Source organism: Pelophylax lessonae, assembly GCF_965119305.1.
Source record: "Pelophylax lessonae genome assembly, chromosome: 2".
NCBI classification, from domain to species: domain Eukaryota; kingdom Metazoa; phylum Chordata; class Amphibia; order Anura; family Ranidae; genus Pelophylax; species Pelophylax lessonae.
The window spans coordinates 249,703,183-249,729,315 of NC_138769.1; the positions used below are offsets into that span (position 1 = coordinate 249,703,183).

The 26,133-nt window shown below is 43.1% G+C and overlaps 1 protein-coding gene across 1 annotated transcript in view; it reads left to right on the forward strand.

Annotated features, from left to right (window-relative positions):
- WDR77 (WD repeat domain 77) overlaps positions 1-23,588 on the forward strand; it is a 48,539-nt gene extending 24,951 nt beyond the window's left edge. Inside the window, exons 5-10 of the mRNA XM_082247163.1 lie at positions 4,072-4,142; positions 6,704-6,758; positions 9,246-9,317; positions 20,320-20,428; positions 21,869-21,937; positions 23,296-23,588. Coding sequence (XP_082103289.1) covers positions 4,072-4,142; positions 6,704-6,758; positions 9,246-9,317; positions 20,320-20,428; positions 21,869-21,937; positions 23,296-23,452 — 533 coding nt within the window. The 3' untranslated portion in view covers positions 23,453-23,588. The remainder of the gene's footprint in view (positions 1-4,071; positions 4,143-6,703; positions 6,759-9,245; positions 9,318-20,319; positions 20,429-21,868; positions 21,938-23,295) is intronic.
- Positions 23,589-26,133: the final 2,545 nt, after the last annotated feature.

Here is a 26,133-nt window from a genome sequence, read left to right on the forward strand (position 1 = left end):
GGTTCAGGTTGGGGTATGCCTTCCCCCCCTTCCAGCTCATTCCGTTGGTATTGAGAAAAATCCAAATGGAAAGAGCCTCAGTGATCCTGATCACACCTTATTGGCCCAAAAGGGTTTGGTTTTCGACTGTCCTTCAACTATCAGTCAAACCTGCTTTTCAGCTCCCTCTTCGTCAAGACCTACTGCTTCAAGGTCCAGTCTATCATCCAGAAGTGGAAAAGCTAAAGCTCACCGCCTGGTATCTGAGGAGCAACTGCTGAAAAGGAAAGGATTTTCAGACGCATTAATTGCTACTCTACTTTCCAGTAGGAAAAAAGTCACAAGGAATATATATGCAAAAGTTTGGAAGACATATAATACCTGGTGTGAATCGAAAGATCAAAAATTGAACAGTATTACTTCAATTTTGGAGTTCCTACAGGAGGGCGCAGGAAAAGGTTTGGCAGTAAGTACCCTCAAGGTACAAGTTACAGCCCTGGGGGTATTCTTGGAAAGGCCCATTTCTTCAGAATCTTTAATCATCAGATTCTTCAGGGCCCTTACCCGCTCCAGACCAGTGCCTGTCAGAAGCTTCCCCAAATGGGACTTGTCGGTGGTCCTTCAGGCCTTCACAAAGGAACCTTTTGAACCACTAGAAACGGTTACACTAAAAAACCTTACCCTCAAGACGGTCTTCTTGGTGGCAATAACATCAGCAAGAAGAATCAGTGAATTACATGCTTTATCAGCTATCGAACCTTTCTTGTCCATATATCCAGACAGGATAATTCTCAAGACGGATCCAGGGTTTCTCCCAAAAGTAGCTTCAACGAGAAACCGCTCACAAGAAATTGTTACCTACCTTCTGCCCTAATCCATCAGGAGATAAGGAAGAAAGCTTTCACTACCTAGATGTAAGAAGGGTTCTTATACACTACTTGGAGGTTACTAAAGAGTTTAGATCATCAAACTCTTTTTGTTCTTTTCTCTGGCAACAAAAAAGGTCGCCAGGCATCAAAAGGATCAATAGCCAGATGGCTCAGATCCGCTATTTCAGAGGCTTACTCCCAAATGAAATTGTCTCCCCCGCAGGGGATCAGAGCTCACTCTACTAGAGCGTTAGCCACTACATGGGCAGAGAAAGCTGGTGCCACTCCAGAGCAAATCTGCAAAGCGGCTACGTGGTCAAGCTACTTTACATTTGCAAGACACTATAGGTTGGACCTTTTGGCAGCTGAAGATCAGGCTTTTGGCAGAAAGGTCCTGCAAGCTGTGGTCCCTCCCTAAATTGAGTAAGTCTCGATAATCCTCTCTAAGGTGCTGTCCTGAAAGACGTTTTAGGGAAAATTCAAGTTAGACTTACCGGTAACTTGTTTTCCAATAGTCTTTCAGGACAGCAGGAGGATCCCGCCCTATTGTATAAAATGTATTGCTGTGATTAACCATATCTGTTTATGTGTTCCAGCATGGGCCGGAGGTACTCTTCTACAAACTGATGAATGGTGGGAGAAGCCTCCTTTTAAAATCTGGTGGATGGGGTGTTTCCTGATGAGGAGAGGGAGGAGCCATCTCTCTAAGGTGCTGTCCTGAAAGACTATTGGAAAACAAGTTACCGGTAAGTCTAACTTGAATTTTTCAGCCCTAATAGTTTGTAAAAGTTGTAAAAATTGCCATACCTAAACGTCTTCAGCTTTAAGGAGGGCTGCTTTTTTATTTCTCTCTGACTCGCTGCAGTTTGTTTACATGGTGGACTAAGCCCTGTTCCTCTTGGACAGCATGATTGTCCAAAACAAGCAGAAGGTTATGCAGTAGTTCAAATCACGATTGCAATTTATGGTTTTAGAGAAATCTAGCTTATACTACAGAATGAAATGCTGTTTTTTTTTTATCTTCATGCGGTGTGCTTATATGGAAACAGACCATGTTTGAACATTTGAATGGTTTACTGGATGTGACCTGGACAGCAGTAGAATGAAGCAGACAGCATTTGTTGTCTGGACACACCTTTTGCTGCAGCACCACTCGGCATCCCCTTCAGTTTTTACCCACCTTTTTGTAGTGTAGAAATTAGACTTGCCCCATGCCATCATTAGACAATGCAGTGCCCAGTACCAAAGTAACCTAGGCAGGCAGCAGGCAACTCTTTGATAATATGGCACTTTGCAGAACTAGTTTTAAATCTCTGGATGGCCTGGACTTCACTTTTTTTTTTTTTTTTTTTTTTCCTGACGCAAGCAGCCAATTCTCAGCTTTCTCTGGCAGATGTTAGTTTTCTAGACTATTCACAGGGTCGCTTTAAAGTGTACTTTTTAAAACAGATTGTTGTAACCTCTTGGATGAGGATGGGCATTCCTTTCTTTTTTTCTTTTTTTTTTTTCCATCTACAGTACATCAACACAACAGTCTGTATTTTCATGTACATATTCATAATTAAGTGGTTCTAAAGTCATTACATTTGCTACCTGAACGCATTCCCTGCAATTCATTGAAAAATGTCCCTGTAGCAGTATGCACCCAGCGACCAATCCTCAGGCCCTAAATACTTACCTTAGTCCTCACTCAATCTACTTGAAACACTAAAAATCATGCGTCTGTGCATATCTGTAGCAGATTTCTCCTCTCTGCAAGCACAGGACCGAGTAGAAGCATTGGGAGCCATTGGCTTCTTGCTTCTGTCAGTCAAATCCTGTAAGGAGGGAGCGGGCCAGGCTGGGCTGTGTGCGTCTATGGACATGCAGCCTGGCTTGGGAGCGAGACCACACTTCTGCCCCCCATAACAAGCGGCTTCACACAGAAGAGGAGAAGCCAAAAGCGTCAGTGGGGAACCCCAGAAGAGGAGGTCCAGGGCTGTTCTGTGCAAAACCATTGCAAGTTAGTATAACCAGTTTAAAAAAAAAAACAAAAATCCTTTTTACCACTATAAAACAATGATTTTATGAATGTTTTGTGTTTGAGAATGCAGTAAAATGCCCATCTTATGGTGCACCAGTTTCCTCCATAAATAAGGTGCATTCCTGCCTTGGGGACAAGCCACTTTACCTCCCAGTGACCAATCCCTTCACTGCCCTCTTATACTTCTGTCTCTAAACTGATGTGAGAAGAACCTTTGCTGGAAGTGTTGCTCCTATGAATAGGAAGTGTTCACATCATACAGGCAATGATGTAGTCAGGAAGGACCCCACTTCCTGTAAATAGAAGTCTTAGGACTTTTTGATAGTACAGAGTACAGGGATTAAATCACCTGTCAGTTATCACCAAAAAAAAAATCCTAATTTTGGGTTGTCCCCACAACAGTAATAGAGGGGAAATCTTTCAATGGGGGCACTGGTTCTGGTGACAACACGTATTTTCCTCACTTTGGAGGGATTTCCTCTTACTCTTGTGGCTATGGGAAAAGAAAGTAAGGAAATCTCCAGAAGGGGGACACAGATGGCAAATAAGACTATAACCCTTTCTTAAGCCTCGTACACACGATCAAATTATCGGACAAATTTTCTTTTGTTTTTTGTTGTATGGTAGTCTCGTATGGAAAGTGAAGAGGTTACTTTCTTATGAAAATTCTCGTGCGACAGAATTCAACTTTAGAAGTGATGTCATGTGTTGAATTGTTTTTTATGTATTCTTTAGTTTCTGAGCATGCCTAGTCTTGCTCTTATGACTTTTTTTTTCGGACGAAAACTGTACTAATTAATCGAAAACAAATTGTGTTCATGTAGGATAAAAATTTTAAAGCATGCACATCCAGTTTTGTCGTCCGGAAATTCGTAATCGGCTGTCGAAAGCACTATACTAACAATCCGAAAATCGGCAGATCGGACAAAATTTTACTTCCGATTTTCTTATTGTGTGTACGGGCCTTAAGTCTAACCAAAATTAACTTTATCAACCAGGAGGTGGGGAAGTCGCCTTTCTTTCAAAGACCGTTTCTAAATAAACTACATAAACCATCCAAGTTTGACATACTGCCAGGGGTTAAATTGAGCTGAAATATATATGTAATTACAATTACTAGCTGTGTTATAAAAGTCAAAGTGCATGATGTGTGTAGAAATTTAGCATTTTTTTTTTTTTTCTTTTTTTTTTTTTATTTAGCGCATTCCAGCTTTGTGAACTGTGTGTCCACCTGCCCTGGAAAAGAAACCATATTTCTCTCCTGCAGTGAGGTAAGGATTGTTCATTATAGCTGCAGGCTACACATGCTGATATGAAACTTATCAAGAAAATTTGCTCAAGTATTTATTTTTCGTTCACTCTGCATTTCTGGTGGACCAACCCTGTTGATTTCTTTAAAATGTGTCTTCACCTATAAATCGAATATGCCTCCTGTTCATATGAAATGTGTGTATGTTTAGGCACCATTTCTTACTGTCCCTGTTGCTCAAACAACTTTAGTACCAACTGCCTTTCATGGCTTTTGAGCCGTTATAGCCAGTACTGTCTAGATTACAAAAGGTATTGACAATTGTTAATGGACATGAGGATGGAAGGGATATCGGAGTGTCAGAGGGAAGAGAAGAGACTTTTTTTCCCAATTCACCAAAAACCCAGAGAAATTACCGAACCTTTGGATCGTCTGTAATAACATAGCTAGGGAGGATTATTTACATTCATTACCAAACCCTTAATATCAGAGTTGACCCTTCTCAATTCAGCCAAGGGCTCTATTGCCATACCAAACATAGTGATGATAGGGGGCATCCCTGTCTAGTGCCTCTCGCTATGGGGAAGGGATCTGACACCTAAGTACTCACTCACTCTGTCTAGCCTTAGGCCTATAATAAAGTAGTTGGATCCATTGGAAGGAACTTGTCACCAAAGCCAAATTTTGCCATTACTTCCTGTAGATATGGCCATTTGACAGAATCAAAGGCTTTGTGAGTGTCTAAGGCTAATACTATCCTAGAGCCCATATTATCGTGTTTGGCTTGTATGTTGGTAAAAAGTCTGCGCAGATTAATTGAAGTGGAGCGGCCTAGAATAAATTCAGTTTGGTCAGACCTTATAAAAGAGGTAATAACTTCATTTAATTTACAAGGGAGAACTTTGGCTAGAATTTTGATGTCCGATTTAATTAGGGAGATAGGACGTTAAGATTCACAATAAAGATGGTCTTTATGGGGTTTTGGCATAAGTACAAGTAAAGCCTCAGACATGGAAGGCGGTAACTGTCTCTCTTTTAGGGCGATATTATAAACCCCTGATAAATGTGGGATTGATTTCCTTATATTGTAGGTACCACTCTATAGGAAAGCCATCCAAGCCCGGCGTTTTATTATGAGCAAAGTATTGTATGGCCGCACTAATTTCCTCTGACGTCAAAGGCGCTTCCAGTATCTCAATCTGTTCTGCTGACAACTTGGCTGAGCTGGATGTTATACAAGCAATCATCCAGTTGCACAATGCTCTTTTTCAGCGTCCAGTAATTTGGACTGAGTGGCCCATCGGGCTGCCCCTTTAGCGGCAGCAAATATGCCTCTCATGGTGGCAAAAAAAAACAATAAAAATGACATAAATCTTTCCCGTAGTTAGTAGACGCTTATTACAATTTGTTTTTTTTTTTTTTTTTTTACCAAAAATATGTAGCAGAAAACATATTGGCCTAAAATGTTAAAATTTGATTTTTACTTTTTTTTTTTGAGAAGGTCATATAGCAGAATGTGAAAAATATTATTATTATTATTATTATTATTATTATTATTATTTAATTTTTTTTTTTTCTTCAAAATTGTTGCTCTTTTGTTTATAGTGAAAAAAATAAAAATCGCACAGGTGATCACATACCACCAAAAGAAATCTCTATTTGTGGGGAAAAAGACATCAATTTTATTTGGGTACAGCGTCTCACGACCGCACGATTAAAGTTGTTAAAGTAACGCAATGCCGAATCGCAAAATAGGGCCTGGTCATTAAGGGGGAAAATCCTTCCGGTCTTAAAGTAGTTAAATATGGCGGACACAATGATTATTTTTTTTTTTTCTTTAGTTTGACCTGGTGATCCTGCCAGTAACACTACTTGTCTTCGGGCAGTGATGGCAAACCTTGGCACCCCAGATGTTTTGGAACTTCATTTCCCATGATGCTCAACTACAATGCAGAGGGCATGAGCATCATGGGAAATGTAGTTCCAAAACATCTGGGGTGCCAAGGTTTGCCATCACTGTCTTAGGGTGTCTCCACTCCACAAATACCTCTGGACAGCAATATTGACAATCCCGGTAGAAGGTAGTGTCGGATGCCCCAGCAGACTTAGATCGAATTGACCAATAAATTCAAGCCTGACTCTAGCTAACACTTTTTAACCAGTTACAACAACGGCTTTTTTTGGTGGGCGATAAAGGATAAAGCTGACCATTTTAGGCACCCTTGTCAGTGGTAAATTGTTTGCCTCAACCCTCTAACTGCCACTTTTGTTGGGACAGCTTAGATGTTTAAAGAATACCGGACTTGCCAAGTCACCCAGTTAAAATAATGTAGTGATGTGCTACTTACAGTGGTTTCTCCTTATTCTTTGTGACAAGGAGTCACTGGGGTATAAATTGGAGGGGAATGCTCCATAATAGTCGTACAGCTCCTATAAAGGCCAAGATAAAAAAATTAATAATTTAACACATGGCAATATGCACTTTTGGCTATTTTATATTTTGATACATTTTTGAGTGGTCCCTATACCTAAAGGATGACTGGTGCTTTTTCAAAGTGCAGTTTTGTTTCTGTGTCATTATAGGATGGCAGGGTATTGCTGTGGGACACCAGAAACGCAAAACCTGCAAAACGTATTGGTAAGTAACATGGGTAGAAAACCAGTTTTATTCCTTAGAACTCTTTATAATTCTGCTTAGTCCAGACCTGGGCAAATTGTAGGCCTTGGGGCCACATCTGGCCTTTTGGCTGTCCCTATCTTGCCCTCGGTGCCTTCTCTGTCACCATGACTCTCTGAGCCTGTACGCTTCCTCTCTGAGTAATCTCCCAGGCTCAGAGAGGCCCGCAGACAGATGTTCAGATGGTGAGCTACAAGAAATGGAAGGAGAGAGCTTCAGGAGCTCATCAGTACAGTAGGAAGGCTCGGTTCTGGTAGGTCTTCTAATGTTCTCCCATCACCGGCTACCTGACCAAGTTCTTACTGTGTTAGCGCCTGCATGCTGCAAACCCCAGGAGCCGTATTTGTCTATCACAATATACATAGTGTTTAGATAGTGGCTTTAATTTGGTAGTAAACTTGGATACATATAGTCTTATTTCCTTTGATTTTGGGAATAAAAAGTACAAAAATATTAGAAAAAATGCATTTTTCTGTAAACTTTCCCAAATACATTTGTCATTTGCATGACGCACTCTGTAGAGGCATCAGAAGCCCTGGGCTTAACGCTGAACCCCGACTGTCACTGACCGCTGATGGTTAGAGCGCTCGTGATGACCGAGACCTGCAGGAGATGCTAATTTCAAAATGGCACTTAACCCAGTGCTGTTTGAAATGTTGGCTGGGACTCAAGTGGTTTAAAAAAAAAAAAGATAATTCCATTCCCCTAAAAGTTTCTGGTGGTATGTATTAATTTAGCTAATGGAAAGTAAAAATCAGCTTTTGACATAAGCCCTTTTGATGTTAACTCTTTTAGTAATGTTTTTATTTTGTTGGGGGGGGGGGGGGAGAGAATATACGGTTTTGGGTTGCATATACTTTTTTCCACTTTTTTTTTTTTTTTTTGTAGCAATATCAACCAGCTAGGTGGGAAGGAATTATGTTTCATCAGTCAACATACTTGCTTTATGCATAGTGCATACTTTACAGTAGGCTGTTGGTTTGTAAACAAAATGACTAGGGAATTATTCTCATTAAAGCTGAGCTCTGGGCAAAAAAAGTTTTCCTTTGCAGTGGGGCTGTGCCAGTATTGCAAGGGTTAATTGCTTACCTGATTAACCAATCCTCACAGCTCATGCTTTCCTGCACTCTAGTGGTCTTGAACACTGGAAAGATCCTTTTGTCCTCAAGCCCATAGCAGGCTCCATAGACCTGCTCTGCACTTGTGAACGCCAGGAACAGTACACTGCTGGATTGTGGGGGAATGCTGTTTTTTGGGTGTAGCGGAGGGTCAGGTGGGTATATGGATTTCTCTTCTCCCCTGGATAAAACAAGCACTTGACACGTGCAGTTGCAGCCCCACTGTAAGGGATTGTTCTTTTTATGCCCGGAGTTGGGCTTTAACTGTTTTCCTGGCGCTATGTTAAAGTGGATGAAAACCTGATTTATAAAATTTGACCTAGGCACATATATCTCTCTTCAAAGCCCTAAGTTCCGTAGCTTTCTCCTGCTCCATTTTTCTGTTATCAGCATGATAACTTCTGACAAGTTCTCCATCAACTGATATAAAACCAGGCTAAATTTTGTGTCAGGGTGGATGCTATAAATGATTAGCAGACCGCTGGTCTATTCACAGCACAGCTTCTCATGATTCTGCCTATGTGGAGAGGGAGTGTGTGCCTTTCCTCCAATCAGCTGTCTGTGTATGGCCAAACTTCCTCCCACATGTGAATCATGAAGAGAAAATTTTAACAGGTCGTGCACTTTCTGAACAGTCTAGAAAGCTGAAAACGGCACATATCTCTCAAAAGTGAGTACACCCCTTACATTTTTGTAAATATTTTATTATATCTTTTGATGTAACAACATTGAAGAAATTACACTTTGCTACAATGTAAAGTGGTGAGTGTACCGCTTGTGTAACAGTGTAAATTAGCTGTCCCCTCAAAATAACTCAACACACAGCCATTAATGTCTAAACAACTGGCAACAAAAGTGAGTACACCGCTATGTGAAAATGTCCAAATTAGATCCAAAGTGTCAATATTTTGTAAGGCCACCATTATTTTCCAGCACTGTCTTAACCCTCTTGGGCATGGAGTTCACCAGAGCTTCACAGGTTGCCAGTGGAGTCCTCTTCCACTCCTCCATGAGGACATCACGGAGCTGGTGGATGTTAGAGAACTTGCACTCCTCCACTTTCCGTTTGAGGATGCCCCACAGATGCTCAATAGGGTTTAGGTCTGGAGACATGCTTGGCCAGTCCATCACCTTTTGTGAGATACTGTATACAAGTAAAAGTAAATGTAAAAGGTGTTTCATCTCTGTGTATCATCTGAGGCCGTTCACTTCACAGGGTATAGGAGAGGGTTTACAACCACTTTAAGAATCCGCCAAATATTTATTGCTTATTTAAAATGTCATTGTGATGTTATGACTGAAATAATTGTAATGTGTTTCTTGTCTGTAGATTTTTGTGCCTCAAACAGCATTCCCACGTATGTTACGTGGCACCCTGTTGAAGAGGACACCTTTGCTTGCGGTAGGTTGAGTAATTTTTTTTTTTGTTTTTTACATGTGAAAAACAGATTATGAATGCAAATGTTCTTGTATGAAATTGAACCTTTGTGAAAAAAAAAATGCAGATCTTGTAAAGAAAGTCTCTGCTCATCGTTTTCTTCAGCATGTTAGACAGTCCTCTCTAGCATTAATTGTACTGAACATTATGGGTGGGCTGTATGGTGATGACAGGAGCCACAGTAGATGCCACCCATACCTTTAAGTTAACAAGCACCGTTCTAAATCTGCCGTTGTCAAAGGAATTCATCTCTAGTTCAAAAAACAAATTAAATGGTCTTAGGTATCCAATCCTGAATTAAAGTGGTCAGTGCAAATATATACTGTATATAAATGGTATTAAATAAACAATTGTGCAAAAAGTCCATGATATGAAATCCTAATTAAAGCGCTCAGTGCCAGTAAATGCATCCAAACATGAAGGAAAGTGACACCCAGAAGAATGGTGCTTTTACTCAATTTCCTGGTAGAAACACACCTCACTCACCAGAAATATATGACCTCTTTTCTCAAAGGTCAAAACTCAAAGTATCCCAAGCAAGTGTTCCCATATACATCTGTTCGATTTTCAGTCAACCACTGGTATCCTGTACACATGGACAACTAGATCTCCCCATATACTTGATGGCACTTCTGCGCTTTTAACAAACTCTGTACAGACCTGACTTGCAAGGGAAAAAGGAAGAGGAATCTCTCATAGTGTAGTAATATCCAGTTTTATTGAAAAAAAAAAAAAAAAAGTTTAAAATTGCACACCACTAGAATGCTCAGGCATGTAACATCATGGAAATAGAAACTGAAAGCACCAGTTTACACTCCAAAGACTGTTAATGACGTGTCCCCGGAAGTCCCGCCCAACATATGAAATGTAGCCCTTTATTACTGGTGTTTTTTACTTTATTTTGTCCAATCACTGAATTTGACTTGGTGTTGTCCTCCTGTAGTCCATACAGCAGAGCTCAGACTGGTGCAGGGAGAAGCAGTACAAGGGGCCAATCAGTTTGTGTTGTGGTGCAGCGTTGAGAGAGAGCAGAGTGTGAAAGAAGTGAGCGCATTAATCTGCAGCTTCTCCTTTCATTGTTCAATCACAGACAGGGGGAGGAAGAAGACCTGACTCTTGTACTGGTCTGGTAGCCTAATGGGCCATACACACTATAAGATTTTCTGAAGACCTTTTCCTTTAGACTTACCAAAACCATATAATATGAGGTCAAACCTAAACACTTTCAATTTGTATGCAATCTGGCAGGCCCTTGCACTACATAGAAAAGGTAAATCTGAAGGAAATCTAACCACAAAAGTTGGATAGTGTGTACCCAGCTTTAGGCCCCTGGCTGTGATTGAACAGTGAAAGGAAAAGCAGCAGATTGAGCTCACCTCTCTTTCGGGGGGACATCCTTTTCATTTGTTGTAGCGCAAACTGGCTGTCAGTTTCTATTTCCATACTGTTGCATGCCTGAGCATTCTATATTGATGGAAGTGCAATATTAAACTTCCTGTTAAAAAAAAAAAAAAAAAACTAGATATTCCTACACTGAGAGGTTCCTCTTCCTTTTATACCTTGCATGTAAGGTCTGTAAAGTCTCCTAAAGGCACAGGAGTACCATCAAGTATACGGTAAGATTTAGTTGTCCCATGTGTACAGGATACCATTGGCGAGTGAAAATCGAACAGATTCATTTGGGAACACCCGTTTGGGATTCTATAAGCAAGTTTTGACCTTCTTTGAGAAAGGTCATATATTTCTGGTGAGTGCGGTGTGTTTTTTTTACCAGGAATACGAGGATAAACACTGTTATCCTGGGTGTTGCTTCTCTCCACATTTTGGATGCATTTACTGGCACTCAGCACTTTAATTAGGATTTCATACAATTGCTTAATTAATACATCATCTCCGATGGTGATGGTAGAGCAATAAATGTAAAACGCCCACTGAAGAAGACGGAATGACGAAACGTGTCCGGGGCGTGACCACCTGGCCTTTGTAAGTGGTTGCCGACCTGTCGGTATTACTTGGGTTTCACTCGGCTCAAGGTTCCCTGGAGTTGGGTGAGGGAGACCGACAAAGGTGATCATTCTGTCGATTTAATGCGATTTGATTGCTTTTAGCATGTCAGTGTAAATTTTAAAGGGGATTTTGATTAATAAACGTGTTAACAGGATTACGCTATGTGCTGCATTTATTTGTCTTTACATGAGCATTGATCCAGTGATGGAGGTTTGAGACATTGAATCAACATATATTAATGTCCCAGGCTAATGTGATCTATAATCTGGCGAGTTTGTTTTCTGACGGGGAGAGGAACTTGCGTGGTGTGGTTAAAGTATCACGAAGTGGAAATAGCCTGCTCACTTCCAGACAACATCATCAGTATTAATGATCACGTGGTGGACTTTTATTTGAACTTTTTATTTACTATTTAAACATCCTGCTCGGATGTATTCACTTTCAGCGCTGCTAGTGTTTGGGCAATTATTGGTTAATAACTAGGATTATTTTTGCAACCACTCTAATAAAAGATATATATTTCTCTTACGTCCTCCGACAGTCGCCGCCTCTCCATATTCGTCACTATGGGGTTATTGACCTTTGCTCCGTAGGAGTAGCTAGGCAACAGAATATGTCAATATTAAAGCTTTTAGCATATCCCACCCCCAGGGGGTGGTCCCCTCAGTCAATACCCTCCTGCTTCCTGTATCCATACCTCAGTTTCATTGTCTAGCTTTCAGGAGTTAGCAGGCTGTTTCTGTGCTGGGGTTTTTTGCCTCAGCCTTTTTTCTTCTTTTTGATTTTATTTGAGTGTTTTTTTCTCTATCTTTACTTAGCTGTTTATTTCTTCAGCTTTAGTTAGTTCTTCTGATGAAGAGGACCGTGCGGGCTGGGTCTCGGGCTGGCCACCCTGGTCGCAGGTTGTGGGTCAGTGGCTTCCCAGCCTGCCATTGAGCGTTCAGTCAGGTTTTTTTCCTGGCATGTGTGAACGACCCATCCCTGTTCGCTGCAGGGATGCTGCGGTGAGGTGGCTACCTCACTGGACGCCATGCGGTTTCGCACCGCAGTTCTGCTGCGTCCTGGCTGCGACTCTCCCTGTCCTCTGTGCAGCGGCTTGATCGCTTGGGCGGGCTCCCCACGCCATTCAGAAGGTAAGTGTATCTGTGTGGGGACCTGTCTGTTTAGTGGGTGTCAGTCTGGGACTGTGTAACCCTGCTTCTGTACACACATTGGGCTCCCTGTCTGTTTTTTGCTGCTTCTGTGGGCTGCAAGGAGGGGGGCCATCCTGCACTGTTTCTGTGTTTCAGACTGTGTGCTTTTTTTGCTGTGTGACAGGCTGTATGCTGCGGGGCATGTTGTGACCATGTTGTGCATACATGCGGTGGCCGCTGCTGCGGTCCGCCATTATTTTATTATACTGCAGGCGTGTGGTGGTGTTTTACTATGTGCGGGGAGCGGCGTTTTTGGCGCCAAGCGCCGCGATTTTGGCGGCGATCGCTCCAGCCTCATGATAGCACTGCAGGATCTCTGCCTTTACTTCCTCCTCCGGCGGCCATTTTTTTGTAGCCTTCCATAGGCTTTATAGGAGCGGCCTTGATTGCATCACTTCCTTTTCCCTGGGCACAACTGATCGATACAGCAGCAGCAGTGATCTCTCCAGGTTTTTACCCTCTTTATTCCTGTATTCCTTGCCTGAGTTTGTACTTTTCCCTGTGGGGGTCGGCTTGTGCTGGTGTGTGTGTGCGCGGTGGGCTGCGCTCGCCGCGCTTTTAAAGGGGCAGTTACCCTTTTTTAGCCTGCTAACTTTTGGGGGCATGGATTCTCAGGAAAGCAAATTTCCTCCCACTTTACTGGGAGGCCAAGGGGCTGCTGCTGTTTCCCCTGAGGGGGGCGATTTGGCCACCATTGTGGCTAACCTGGCTGCTCAGGTACAGATGCTTGTGGCTGCTCAATCCACAAAACGGCCCAGAGTTTCAATCTCCTCTGATTCAGAGGGCGATGGTGATGGGGCTGCTATGGCTGGGGTCCCCTTATCGGGGTCCCGTTCGTCCCTGGACTTTGCAGGGTCGGAAGGGGAGGCAGAGGTTGAAGGGGTTGATGATTCCCCCCCCCTGGCTCGTCTGAAGAGCTTGCAATCATGGATGAATTGGTTGCTTCTATTAAACAAACGCTGCATTTACAGGATGAACCGTGTCCGCCTGCCGTTCTGGCTTCTTATGGGACACAGCGGAGACGCAAAACATTGCAGGTTTTTCCTTGCACTGAGGATTTTCAGCGCGCTGTTAGTGAACAATGGCGCAATCTAACAAAACCTTTTGCCGTGCCAAGTAGGTTCAAGCTGCGTTATCCTTTCACGCCCGCCACTGATGAACGCTGGTGTGTACCACCTCCGGTGGATCACGCGGTGGCGGTTTTTAATAAATCCACTGCGATTCCGGCAGAGGATACCCCGGTGTTCCGGGACCCTACGGACAGGAGACTGGAGCCTCTTGCCCGCCATACTTACTCGGTTACCGGTTCCATGCTGAAAGCTATTTTTGCTTCCCTTATGGCAGCTCAGGCTGTCGCGGATTGGACGCAGGTACTCAGGCGCGTCCTGGTGGCTGATTCTGCCCCGCCGACAACATTGGCTATGGTGGATCAGATTCATCAGGGTGTCATGTATTTGTGTGATGCGGAATTAGATGTAATTCCTTTGGCTGCACGTGTACACAGCGTGGCGGTGTTGACACGCCGTTTGATTTGGCTGAAATGTTGGTCTGTGGACCAATCTTCTCGCAAGCCTTTGGCTAATTTGCCCTATACGGGATCTCGCCTTTTTGGCGACTCACTGGATACGCTGATTAAGGGGATCTCTGGGGGTAAGAGCACGCTCTTGCCCCAATCTCACAAGGCTAAGGGTGCTCAAGGTAAGAAGCATGCTTCGTTTAGGCCCTCTCAGGGGTCCTTTCGTGCCTTTCGGTCGCACTATAAGGGCAAGCCCTTCAAGGGTCAAGGCTCCCAAAAGAAACCGTGGACAGGTAAGCAGAAGTCCGGCCAGTCCGGGTCCGCTGCCCATAACAATGCGGCCTGAAGGGACGCCCTCACCCAGTTCTGGGGTGGGGGGACGTTTGCTCGGTTTTCTTCAACCCTGGCTGGCCCGCGTTCGGGACAGGTGGGTTCAGGAGATCGTTCGGTCTGGGTACAAGATCGAGTTCCTGTCTCGGCCGGCAAACAGGTTTTTTCCCTCAAATCTTCAACTGTCTCCGGAGCGTTTGCGGGATCTGCACCTGGCGGTGCGGGACCTGCGGGCTCAGGGAGTGGTGGTTCCGGTGCCTCATCGGGACAGATTTCGGGGGTTTTATTCAAATCTGTTCACTGTGCCCAGGAAGGAGGGCAAGGTACGTCCGATTCTGGACTTGAAAGCTCTGAACCGCTTTGTGCGGGTTCGCAAGTTCTGCATGGAATCCCTGCGCTCGGTGGTGGCTGCTCTAGTTCCGGGAGAATTCATGGCATCCATCGACTTGAAGGATGCGTATCTTCACATCCCCATTTTCGAGGGTCACCAGAGGTACCTTCGGTTCGCCATCGCGGAGGATCATTACCAATTCGTGGCGTTACCCTTCGGTCTCGCTTCGGCTCCACGGTTTTTCGCCAAGGTGCTTGCACCGGTTTCTGGTTTTGTTGAGAGCCCAGGGCATCTCTGTCCTGGGGTATCTGGACGACATTCTGGTTCGGTCTGCGACCAGTCAGGGTCTGGTGAAGGACCTGTCCGTCACGATGCAGACTCTGCAGGAGTTTGGTTGGACGATAAACTTCCCAAAATCGACGCTGTGCCCGTCGGTTCGTCTTCCCTATCTGGGAATGATCCTGGACTCTGTTCAGGCGAAGGTCTTCCTACCGGAGGACAAGCTCAGGACACTTCAGGGCGAAGTCAGGTCCCTTCGGGACGTTCCGTGCTCATCCCTCCGGACGGGCATGCGGTGTCTAGGTTTAATGGTCTCGGCTTTCGAGGCGATTCCCTTTTGCCCAGTTTCACACGAGGGGTCTCCAGGCGGAGATCTTGTCCAGGTGGGACAGGCGACCACAATCTCTGGATCTTCAGATCTCGTTGAGTCCTCGCACCAGAAGGGATCTTCTGTGGTGGCTCCAGTCCCCGGCGGTGTCGGGGGGCAAGTCTTTTTGTCCGCTTTCATGGACGGTGGTCACCACGGATGCCACCCTGTCGGGCTGGGGTGGTGTTCTGGGCGTTCTGTCCGCCCAGGGTACTTGGTCGGAGGGGGAATCCTCCCTTCCGATCAACATTCTGGAATTGCGGGCGATAAATCTCTGCCTTCGACGTTGGACGGACAAGCTTCAGGGCTGTCCGGTTCGGGTGCAGACGGACAATGCCACAGCGGTGGCCTACATCAACCACCAAGGGGGCACCAGGAGTGCCCAAGCGGCTCGGGAAGTGGCCGATATTCTGTCCTGGGCCGAGACGCACGTCCCGGCGGTTCACATTCCGGGGGTGGAGAACTGGCAAGCGGATTATCTGAGTCGCCAGTCTCTGGACCAGGGGGAATGGTCGCTTCACCCGGATGTCTTCCAGATGTTGTGCGCGAAGTGGGGTCTCCCAGATGTGGACCTGTTCGCGTCTCGTCTGAACAACAAGGTGGAAAGGTTCGTGGCAAGGACGTGCGATCTTCGGGCAGACGCGTTAGTGGCTCCGTGGCATCGGTATCGACTGATGTATGCATTCCCACCGATTCAGTTGCTATCCCGGTTTCTTCGCAGGTTGTCCTCGGAACCGCTCATGGTGATTCTGGTGGCGCCAGACTGGCCTCGCCGGTCTTGGTACGCAGACCTCGTGAATCTGGCGGTCGACGCTCCGTGGCGTCTGCCTCTTCGAGAAGATCTTCTGTCTCAAGGACCGATATTCCATCCTGCTTTACAGTCGCTGGCTTTGACGGCCTGGCTGTTGAAACCGAGGTCCTGAAGGATAGGGGTCTCTCCCCGGAGGTCATTCATACTTTGATCAAAAAAGTACCAAAAAAGTTCAGAATATACACTGTACAGGTATGTTCATATCCTATACAGATATGTTTTCTTTATCATGTATATATACTGATGCCTAAAAAATTAGTGTTATCTATTTCATACGGTGTGTGTCCCCACATGTGTCCCAATGGCTATCCTCTTGCCTACCCATCGAGCCCCCTTCCCCCTGATGGCTAGAACAATAATATCATATGTGTGAAATGTTTTTTCTTTTACATTGACATTGTATATCACATATAAAATGCATTATTCTCATTTATGGAATATGTAGTAGACAATACATTCTGTTTCCTTAAAATTACTTATGTTTTTACACAGACAAAACAATTACTAAGCTCCAGACGAAGCTTTCACCGAGAAGGCGAAACATGTTGAGCAAACTGTCATGAGTAATGTATACTATATATTTACTGTAAACTTCGGCCGACTCTGCTGACTGGCACCCTCAGCATCGAGGTGTCTGCCGGCACCTTTTGTCTGCTTTGAAGTATATTACATTGGATGTATGCATAATACAACTTGTTCTGTACATAACTATTCCTATACTATATGAAGGTCCAGCACCTCATGCAAAACCATATCTGATACTGCTGACCGTTTTCTGGTCTCATGTTCAATGTAGATTTCTTTCATCTGCTTGTATCATTAGATGTTTTTTAAAATGTTTGTTTAATAAAAAGCAATTTTATGAAAATTCAAGTGCCCGAAATCCTTGTCTCCCAATCTTTCCATATCCAATACTTTGATCAATGCTAGAAAGGCCTCTTCGGGGAAGATTTACTACCGTACTTGGAAGGACTTTTTTGCTTGGTGTGAGTCCAGGGGGTTTTCCCCCCGCTCATACTCGGTGTCTCTGGTGTTGTCTTTCCTTCAAACGGGCGTGGACCAGCGTTTGGCGTTGGCCACGATTAAGGGTCAGATTTCTGCACTGGCCGTTCTCTTTCAACGCCCTGTGGCGTCTAATTCTCTGGTTGGCACTTTTGTCCAAGGGGTGCGACACCTGGTCCCTCCTCGGAGGGAGCCTTTGACTCCATGGGACTTGAACCTTGTTCTGTCCGTGTTACAACATGCTCCCTTTGAGAAGATCAGGGAGATCTCATTGCCTCTGTTATCTAAGAAGGTCGCCTTTTTGGTGGCGATCACTTCGGCTCGCAGAGTGTCGGAGCTGGCAGCTTTGTCCTGCAGGTCTCCGTATCTGGTGCTTCACTTAGATAAGGTGGTCTTGCGACCTAATCCTTCTTCTTTTCTTCCGAAAAGGATCTCAGAATTTCACCTCAATGAGGACATTGTCTTGCCTTCACTTTGCGCGAAGCCTAAGCATCCGGAGGTGGCCTTACATTCCTTGGATGTTGTTCGGGCGATCAGGGTTTACCTGTCATCGACAAAATCCTTTCGCAAGACGGATTCTCTCTTTGTCCTTCCTGAGGGACCTCGGAAGGGCATGGCGGTGTCGGCTTCTACCATCGCCAAATGGATCAGACAGACCATTGAGCAGGCCTATGCTTTGAAGGGAAAAGTTCCCCCTATGCCTGTCAAGGCGCACTCTACAAGGTCTGTGAGTACGTCTTGGGCCTGTCATCATCGGGCTTCTGTGGCCCAGGTGTGTAAGGCGGCGACTTGGTCGTCCGTTCACACCTTCTCAAAGTTCTACAAAGTGGATGTTCAGGCATCGGCAGATGCTTCCTTTGGCCGCAAGGTTCTTAGTGCGGCAGTACCTTAGGGTCCCTTGTTTTTGGGCCCTTGGCTGTTTGGGATGTTTTTATCCCTGGGTTATTTGTTCTTCCTGGGTTGTTGCTCCTGTTGAGCAACGTTTTTTTTCATGCTGCCCAGCTGGTTTCCTTCTTTTGGTAAGGTTACTTTCTCTGATGTGGGTCCGGCGTTGCCTTGGGCGCGGCTGCGTTTCCCACCCCTCATGTATGCACTGCTTTGGGACGTCCCCATTGTGACGAATATGGAGAGGCGGCGACTGTCGGAGGACGTAAGAGAAAACTGAATTTTTGTAAAATCTTACCTGTAAAATTCCTTTCTCTGAGTCCTCCGACAGTCGCCGCCCCCGCCCCTCTTTTGGGGTTTGTTTATGTACTCTACTGCTATTCTACTGAAACTGAGGTATGGATACAGGAAGCAGGAGGGTATTGACTGAGGGGACCACCCCCTGGGGGTGGGATATGCTAAAAGCTTTAATATTGACATATTCTGTTGCCTAGCTACTCCTACGGAGCAAAGGTCAATTACCCCATTGTGACGAATATGGAGTGGCGGCGACTGTCGGAGGACTCGGAGAGAGGAATTTTACAGGTAAGATTTTACAAAAATTCAGTTTTTTATGTATATTTATTATGAACTTTAATTCAGATTTGGATACCAGAGACCTTTTGCACAATTGTTATTGCTTATTTGATATTCCTAAGAGTGCAGTCTAATTTCTAGTGGGAAGATAAGCAGCTCTTTTATTTATTGGATTTATTAGTATGAAACAAATTAATATAAAACAAATTAATATAAAACTAGCCAGACAGACGCTGTCTTTAGTTGCACATTTTAAATACATTCCAATAGGTACAGTAACTACTAGAGAAGAGCTTGGGCTTTCTCCATAGTGCTCTCTAACCCAAACTCCCACCTTTTTTTTTACCCGAATGAGCTGTGGACCAGGTCATTTCCCATCCCGCAGCTCATCTTCAGTAGGTACTTAGAAAGTTGATTGATGAAAGGAATGAGAACTTGCATATAGAGCAGGTTTGCAAGGTAGCAGTTTGTGTTACTACAGAGCAGCGTGCTTGCATGCAAAGACATTGCCTTTCATCTTTCCTAGGTAGTACTTGGGTATCAATAGGACTGTCTCCAAAAAGAAATTCTTATGTTTCCTGCCTGGTTCGTTTATTGGGCCAAATGTGACTTGTGCCACCTGCTGTATTGGAGGTTGGCATCTAGCGCCTACATTTTAGGAATTCCTTTTTTATACTATTAAGTCTTTGAAGTAGGTGAATGCACATCGCGTCTGTGTATACAGTGCCTTGAAAAAGTATTCACACTCCTTGAAACTTTCCACATTTTGTCATGTAATGACTAAAAACGTAAATGGGTTTTTTTATTGGGATTTTGTGTGATAGTTCAGTAGTCTCCAAACTGCGGCCCAGGGACAGATGCGGCCCTTTGCTTGCTTTTATCTGGCCCTTGGGTCACTGTTTTTATCCACTGATACCAACAATGTGGCGTAATTTCCCCCCCCCCCCCCCCACTGACACCAAGGAAGTGGCAGAAATCCTTACAATGACACCAAAGATGGGTTACAACTCTTCCCAATGACACCAACAATGAGGCCAAATGACACCAATGATGGGACATTCCACCTACTGACATAAACTATCACCTTTTGTGATTTGAGCCTTGTAACTTTATGTAATCTTTCTGCAATCACTGCACAGGCTGGAATAATTTGGCTCTGCACAGAGCTTTCCTCTTAACACTGAATATTCTCACAGGAGGGGAGAACACAGGAATGACCTCATCGGTGCACTGCTGCAGCTTGCCCAGTTAGCAGGCTGCATGTGTGCCCTCCCCTGGCTGTGTCCTAGAACTGCCATGGACATCCAGGAGCTGGTCTTGCCATCTATGGTGGTGTCTGGATCTATGGTGTGAGCTGGCTGAACTGAATGCCACATCTTTTAACAGGCAAGATAGTTCTGACAAATATATTTAAATGGGCTCTTTATTTCTTTGTCTGGAGTCCTACTTTATATATTTGTTGTTGTGGGGGTGCGGGAGAGAGTATGCCTGTCTTGCTGGCGGCATTGGCTTACTTCAACCTCTTCCCTCAATAAAGCTCTGTTCTGTTCTATAACGAAGTCTGGTTGTAATATATGGCACGGTTTAGGTAATCATAATGTATATGACCGTGCCATCCTATGGAGTTTGGTAGCAGTAAAGTCATGGCTTTTTTCAAATCTTTTCACAGGTGATGAGAATGGAAATATTTACATTGTAAATTTGAAGAATTCTGAATCAGCCCAGGCAGTGCCCATACATTCCAGGCCAATTACAGGACTGGCCTATTCACAGCACAGGTAAAACCACCACCTCACTGACCTAGACTTTTTTTTTTGTATTTTTGATTTCCGCTGTCAGTTGGAATCGCACAGATTAGGGTCTCGTATCCTAACTTCTTTTACGGACACTTTAATCTATGCTGTGCAGACATTTTCAATGTATCCTTAGAACTAGCCAGCTTGGATATCGTGCCAGCTGTGGTAAAAGAGGAAACGTTCTGAACCATTGGTAGCTGGCTGATTCATTCTTCATAAACCTTATGTGATAAAATGTTTTTATTTGCTTTTCCTTTGCTATGTTTAGTGGAGTACAAGGAGACCATTTTTATTAGGCTTTTAGAAGTATTTGAAAATAGAAAAATTCTACCAACCAGAATTCTTGCAATGATGGCAATATCCTGAACATAAAGCTTAACTCCACTCACCATGAATAGTTCAATATTGTGTAGAATCCATATTAAAGTGGTAGTAAAGTCAGTAATGTAAAAATTCGCTGACAGGCAGGCTTCTTATAACAGAAGAGATCCTAGAGGTCTCTTCTGTCATGCATGCCCCCCCCCCCCCCCCCTGCCGGCCAGCAGGTAATATGAGCCAAACCGCACATGCGCAGCTTAGATAACATTTACGGCCCACAGAGCGATCTGACAACTGCACGCATGCGCGGTAGTGACGTCACATCGGCCCGGGCAATCAAGTGGGCGAAGATGTGAAACCTGGAAGGAAGAGACCGGATGAAGATGGAAACACTGGGGAGAGCCTTGACAGCGCATTGCTAAAGGACTTTGTAGGTAAATCTGTCATAATTTACTAGAATGCAATGCACACTAGTAAATTATGACTTAAACTTGCAGGGGGGGGGGCAATTTCTTTTTTCTTATCAAGACTTTACTACAGCTTTAAAGGATAAGTTAACCTTCAGGAGCATGTTACACCCAATTTTAAGGTGTAACATGCTTCTATACATCTACCTCCTGCTGGCAGTGCTCCCTGCTCTGTGACAGTGGGCGAGGGACCCTCTTCTCGCATCTGCTGTCAGAATTTGAAAACAGCAGTGCTCCACCCACACAGCCATGTAATTTACAGTTTCCCCTGAGTAAATAAACTGCAAGTACTGTTGGCCACTGCGGCAGGTGACTTGTACTCATTGTACTGTGAGGGCACTGACTGAAAGTCTGCAGGATCCTGGTATCAGTAGATCACGGGTGCAATGCTTTACATTTTTTTACCTGCAGAAATGTGGTTAAAACTTCCCCTTTAGGAAAGCTAGCTGTTCATTTCTTTGCTCCAAATGTGATGTCCATTGACTGTGGTTTGCAAACTACTATGACCTCTCTTTTGATCTCCAACCTACTTAACAATTAATAATATACAAAGTTGATAAGCTAGAACTAAGTGTTATCTGTATAAAAATTGTTATTAAACAGCACTTTTTTTTTTTCTTTTTTAATCTGATTATAGCTCTCCATTGCTGGCTTCAGTCAGTGAAGATTGCTCAGTCGTAGTCCTCGATTCTGAATCTTCAGTAATGTAAGTATGTTGCAAAGCTTTTCTTCCACGTTAAAGGAAGGGACTCTGGATTGGATATTATATATTGGATATTATTTAAAGCTTTTATTAGTCATTAATACTGGACTTGCCAGGTGAAAGCTAAACATTTACTATAGCTGTACCACATGGGTGCCTCCAAAAGCATTTTAGTACTTTTGGCACAATTTTGTATTTACCTAACCAAAGAGGTAAATAACAAAGATGGTAAGAAAACTGTTGATAACTAGCAAGAAGATGTTAGATGTGAGAGGAGTATTTCACAGGCAAGGGCATAAACCCATTAACAATTGCCATGCTTGTCAACAAAAGGAATGTATTAATACCTTTGATTTAATCAAAAGGTACATGCAGTTAAATAAAATACCAATCCTATGGTGTTCGTGCCTCTATCAGTCTTATGGCCGTACACACGATCTGAAAATCGGATGACAGCGCGTCCATTTTTTTTTTTTTTTTTTTTTTGCCATGTTAGTCTCATATTAAAAATAGAGAGGGTACTAAAGTTACGAAAATTCTCATTCGATGGAATAAAAAAACAGAAGTGATGTAATGTGTTTGTATTGTATTTTCGGACGACAACTATACTGATTAAACAAAAATTGTACGATCTTGTATCGTACGAGAAATTTTGTGCTTTTCTGATCAGATATTGGATGAACTGTCTTGATTTGGCTCTCGAAAGCTCTAGACTAATGAGCTGATTATCATACAATCGCTTCGAAAGCGGTATTGTTCGTCCGATTTTCGGATCGTTTGTACAGACCATTTCGCACACAGAAGTTTTTAAGTTTCCTCTGTTCAACTACAATCTACCATGTTATTTTAAACAAGGTGTGTGTGTGTGTGTGTGTGGGGGGGGGGGGGGGGGGGGCAAAAATATTTTTCTTTGGCTGGCTTAGGGGATCTCTTGGTTTGCATATTAGCAGCTCAAGAGAAAGAAATGCCAAGTTGGGTCATTTTAAAACGTTGCAGTTTGAGAAACCTAGAAGCGTGCTGATATGCTTTTTAATTTTATCTTTTGTGTTTTAAATATTGATACACATAACTAAACGAACATAGTTAGGTAAGCTATGTAAGCTTGTATTATGTGCAGCCTTTTTCAGTTTTATTAGTATTTTACTTTGTAATGTAAATTACCTGGATTGTAAAAACAAAAAACTAGTAGTCTTTACTGCAGCCCTTATGGTAATCTTGAGTGCATTCTCTAGTAATCACCATATATTTAGTGTATATAAGTTTTTTGTGAAATGTTTCAAGAATGGATGAAACTTAACTTTGTACATGTATTAATGTTGTTGTGTTTTTTTATTTATTTTTTTCCTCCCTCCCTTATACAGCTTCAAAGATGAATCTCACCGTGATTTTGTAACAGGTGTGGCATGGTCACCAGTCAGTCTTGGGAGTTTGACAACAGTGGGATGGGACCATAAAGTTCTTCATCACAGCATCCAAAAGGAGAACAATCCAGAGCCCAAGGCTGAGGAACAAGCCTAAAGCTTATACCAGCAAACTGTACAGCTGTTACTGAGGAATTTAAAACTTAGTACTGTAGTATGCTTTCCTTCAATGTTTAGATTACAGACCGAAGTCTGGTCTACATTGTGCACAGGTTTGTTTCAAACACTTTTTGCCATATTGGCAGAGAACGGATCAAGAAAACGAATAGCACACCACCCATGTTTTAGTTTATTGCAGTTAACATGCAAATTAAAGGAGTTTACCGGTATTTTCAAAGTCTGTTTCCTGCTCCTTGCTTTTCTGTTTAGTAATGCTCCATATTCACCCACACTCTTTGTAAGTCACAGGAGAACACTCTATATATTGGTGGACTAAAATCTATCTCTATCACATTTGTAACAAAGAATTAAGTCGAAGGACATGGGTTTCACCAACAGGTGTCACTGCAGTCAGGGTTATGGAAGTGAGATTTTTGACTCCAGAGAAACCATTGGTTTTCAGGAGTCACCACTTTGTTGAGAGCATCTGAGCAGCTAGCAGATGTTTTTGAATCCTGTAACTACCTTTAACAATTGTTATTTTCTGTTTTTTTGTTGTTGGAATTTAGACAGTGGTTATTTATCATTCTAGTCTCTTTCTTATATTGTCATTTGTAAACCTTTAATTATGTGTTACTGTAGTAACGTTTTTTGGAAAGTAAAATAATAAAGGTTCGTACCACCTACTGGGTCAGAAAACATTTGCCTTGATAATGCTGTTCTTGTAATCTTTTCCTGTAATGAACCTTCAAGTAATATCCTCTCTGCAAATACAACTGGCATATTTTTAAAGTTCACTTTTTACCAGAAAACACACTATGCTTGTCCCGTATGAGTATAGCAGCATAGTGTACTAAACCTACCTTCCAGCTAGGGCTCCTTTTTAGTTTAAATAATATAGTTAAGCAGTTCTTATGACTAGACTAATAGCATATATAACTTCAAGCATATACAATGGGTTCAGATAGAGGCTTTTCTATCCCCACTCCCTCTTTTAACCTTTCCTTGGCTACCTACTAAAAAGCTTCCAATAAATACTGACCTACCCTTCTTCTTATCACCACTTTTAAAAACCTGGGATCACTTAATAAAAACTACAGCTATTTTGACTTATGTAGGCCCAGTGACCCCCAATTCTGGGAAATCCGATCTTTTCACCAGGACTACTAAGACGAGAATTGCTCAAGTGGACCTCCCTCTCGATCCCATCAATATCTAATGCTCTCTATGAGAATAACCTAAATCCCCTAAGGGAATTGATCGAGGAGTACTGATCAGGTACAGGGAAACTGGCTGGTGTATTTCTAGCTTAGGAACTTTTACATAAACCTTTTAAAAAAGGGTCCCATACATGGACCTCTCACACCCTTTGAAAAGCTAAGTTTAGGGGCACATGCCCTGACTCCTACAATTTCAAATAGTAATGCTATATTGTTGACCTCCACAACCCCAAGAGTGCCATACTATATAGCTGATTGGGAAAAGGAGTTGGAGAGTACAATTTCACAAGGACACCTCACCAAACCATTTGTTAGCTTTTATAAAATGTCTACGGCCAGTAGAATACAAAAAAAAATATTTTTAACTATTATCAATATTCAATAAGGTTGCACAGAATATTTCCCCACATGTCAAACAAATGTTGGAGATGTCAAACAAACCTGGGCACAGGTCCAAGTATCCAAGGATTGCACGTTTTTGGTCTATTGAACTTGATGTATACAATGAAACAGAAATTGCTCAAACTCTGCAAATGGCATTGCTGTCCATTATCCTGGGCCCTGGTAAAAAGGGTCTTTTTGTGTGTGTGTGTGTGTGTGTGTGTGTGTGTGTGTGTGTTTTTTTTTTTTTTTTTTTTAAGCTGCAAGGTCTCTTATACCAAAATATCTTCTGACTATTCTAAAATGATAGACAAGGTATAGGAAATGCAATACTTGCAGAGTAATGAGTAATGAGGAACTGACTGCAATGCTAAGCAATGATTCTAAAAAAAAGTTTGGCAGTGTGGTCTCTGTGGAAATCTTTCTGTGCATCCTAGAGGTTGATGTCATTTTTTTGAGGTGAGCTATATTGTAAGAAGGTAATAGTGTATTCAAAGACATAGAGTGGTATTTGTCCTTGGGGGGGGGGGGGGGGGGGGGGGTCAGTGGGATGGAGAGAGAATCTTATATTCCCTTTTTTTTGTGTAGGGTGAGTGACCTAAGAACCATTCATATTTGAGATTCTAAGCATTAAGGTGATTCTTTCATATTAATGGTGGTTTGAACTACAGTTTGTACAGTGGGAAAAATAGATATTTGATCCCCTGCAGATTTTGTAAGTTTGCCCACCTACAAAAATATGAAGGGTCTATAATTTTTATTGTAGGTGTATTTTTTAAATGATTGAGACAGACGATCAGCCAAAAATCCAGAAAAAACAAATGATACAAAAGTTATAAACTGAGTTGCAGTTCATTGAGTAAAAATAAGTATTTGATCCCCAAGCAAAACATGAGTTAGTACTTTGTGGAGAAACCCTTGTTGGCAAGAACAGAGGTAAGCCGTTTCTTGTAGTTGCCAGGTTTGCACACATCTCAGGAGGGATCTCCTCTTTACAGATCTTCTCTAAATCCTTAAAGTTTTCGTCTCTTGGCAACTCGAAATTTCAGCTCCCTGTACAAAGTTTCTTTAGGATTAA